Source organism: Orycteropus afer, unplaced genomic scaffold (assembly GCF_000298275.1).
Source record: "Orycteropus afer afer isolate SDZICR_OR568_19922 unplaced genomic scaffold, OryAfe1.0 scaffold01131, whole genome shotgun sequence".
NCBI classification, from domain to species: Eukaryota; Metazoa; Chordata; class Mammalia; order Tubulidentata; family Orycteropodidae; genus Orycteropus; species Orycteropus afer.
In genome coordinates this window covers 263135-264705 of record NW_006922718.1, presented here as the reverse complement: position 1 = coordinate 264705, position 1571 = coordinate 263135, and the positions used below count along the sequence as shown (strand labels likewise).

General features: G+C 53.3%; 1 gene segment (V, D, J or C); it reads right to left on the bottom strand.

The window, feature by feature from the left end:
* Positions 1-397: 397 nt before the first annotated feature.
* LOC103212865 lies at positions 398-884 on the bottom strand (the record flags this gene model as incomplete). The annotated part of the segment is given in 2 exon segments: positions 398-729; positions 839-884. Coding segments are annotated over 2 exon segments (378 nt in total), but the record flags the coding sequence as incomplete, so codon positions are not given.
* Between the last annotated feature and the right edge of the window lie 687 nt (positions 885-1571).

The following is a 1571-nucleotide window of genomic DNA, read 5'->3' as shown; positions in this document are numbered from 1 at the left end:
AGAGGATGACATAGCTCTGGAAACTTGTAGACATGTAGACATAGGGAAAGCTGACCATGGAGATGCAGAATTCCCTAGTCACAGATTGGCTCTGTGATGGTCACAGCTGGACCCTAACATCCCAGCCCCAGACTTTAATGGAAAGAGTTAGTGTCCCATGCTGATGAGAGAAGGACTTCCAGGTTCACAGGACCTAGTTTGACCTGGAAGGAGCAGTAGTGAGTGACTATGATGAAAGAACTGGGGAAAGGTCCCTCACTCCCAGGTGGTGTGTCCCATGGGGGAGCTGGGCCCAGGGTGACAACAGTACATGAAAAACAGAAACCCCAGAGCAGGACTAAGCAGGAGCTGCAGGGTGTCCCTCTCCTGGCAGATGAGAAATGAGTTTTTGTCTCACTTCCCCACAGGCCTGGAGCACTGTGTTAGCACCAATGCTGCTGTCTATGGACTGGCAGTAATAATCAGCCTCGTCCTCAGGCTGCAGCCCACTGATGGTCAGGGAGCCTGAGCTGCCAGACTTGGAACCTGAGAATCGATCCGGGATCCCCGAGGGTCGTTTGTTATTACCATAGATGAGGAGTTTGGGGGCCGAGCCTGGGAGCTGTTGGTACCAGTGCACATTGTAGCTACCAATATTGGTGCTGCCTCCAGTGCAGGAGACGGTGACCTGCTGGCCTGGGTTCCCAGACACTGAGGGCGGCTGACTCAGCACAGACTGGGCCCAGGATCCTGGAAGTGGGGGAGACAGAGATGGTGATGCTGGGGTCTAGAGACAGGAGGAGAAATCTTTGCCCATGTGGTTTCCCAGGACCCCTTCCCCTGGCCCAAATGTAGTCACCTGTGTACTCAGCAAGGAGGGTGAGGAGAAGAAGGGACCAAGCCATGTTGGATAATGTTCCCTGAGTCCTGCCTCCTGTTGTCCCACAGCACAAGCAGGGTTTGCTTGCCTCCCTCAGGCCCTCTTCATCCTCTGAGAGAAGGGAGGGTCCATTCATGCAAATAAGATCACCCCCAACTTTCTGACCTACCTTGGTCAGGCCCCTCTGCCTGAAAATGGAGAGGGGTGGGGCTGTGTAGTCTCATGGGTGGGGGAGGTCACAGCTGCAACTAGGAAACCTGAGAAGAGGACATCAGGCAGGCCCACTGGCTGTTTCCCAACTCTGACCAACCATAGACTTTCAGGAACAGGCCTCTAGTGCCCCCTGCTGGCCAGACTCAGACACAGCCATTGTGCGACATGAAGACCAGAGTCCCTCAGACACACCTCCAGCTTCCCCCCTGCTCTCCTCACTGCCCAGTCTTAGTGCCAGGCCCAGCAGCCTCCTCAGGACCTCAGGCAATCTCTCTTCTTAGACACCTCAATGGTGAAACTGTCCATAGCTCTCTTAACTGCTCTTCCAAAACAAACAAACAAACAAATTCACTGTAATTGAGTCAATTCGAACTGAGAGCAACCTCTGTTGGGTTTACGAGGTGGTAAATCTTTATGGAAGCAGATTGCCCAGTCTTCCTTCTGCAGAGTGCCTGTTTTTGTTTTTGTTATGTGCCATCGAGACCCGACTCATAGCGAC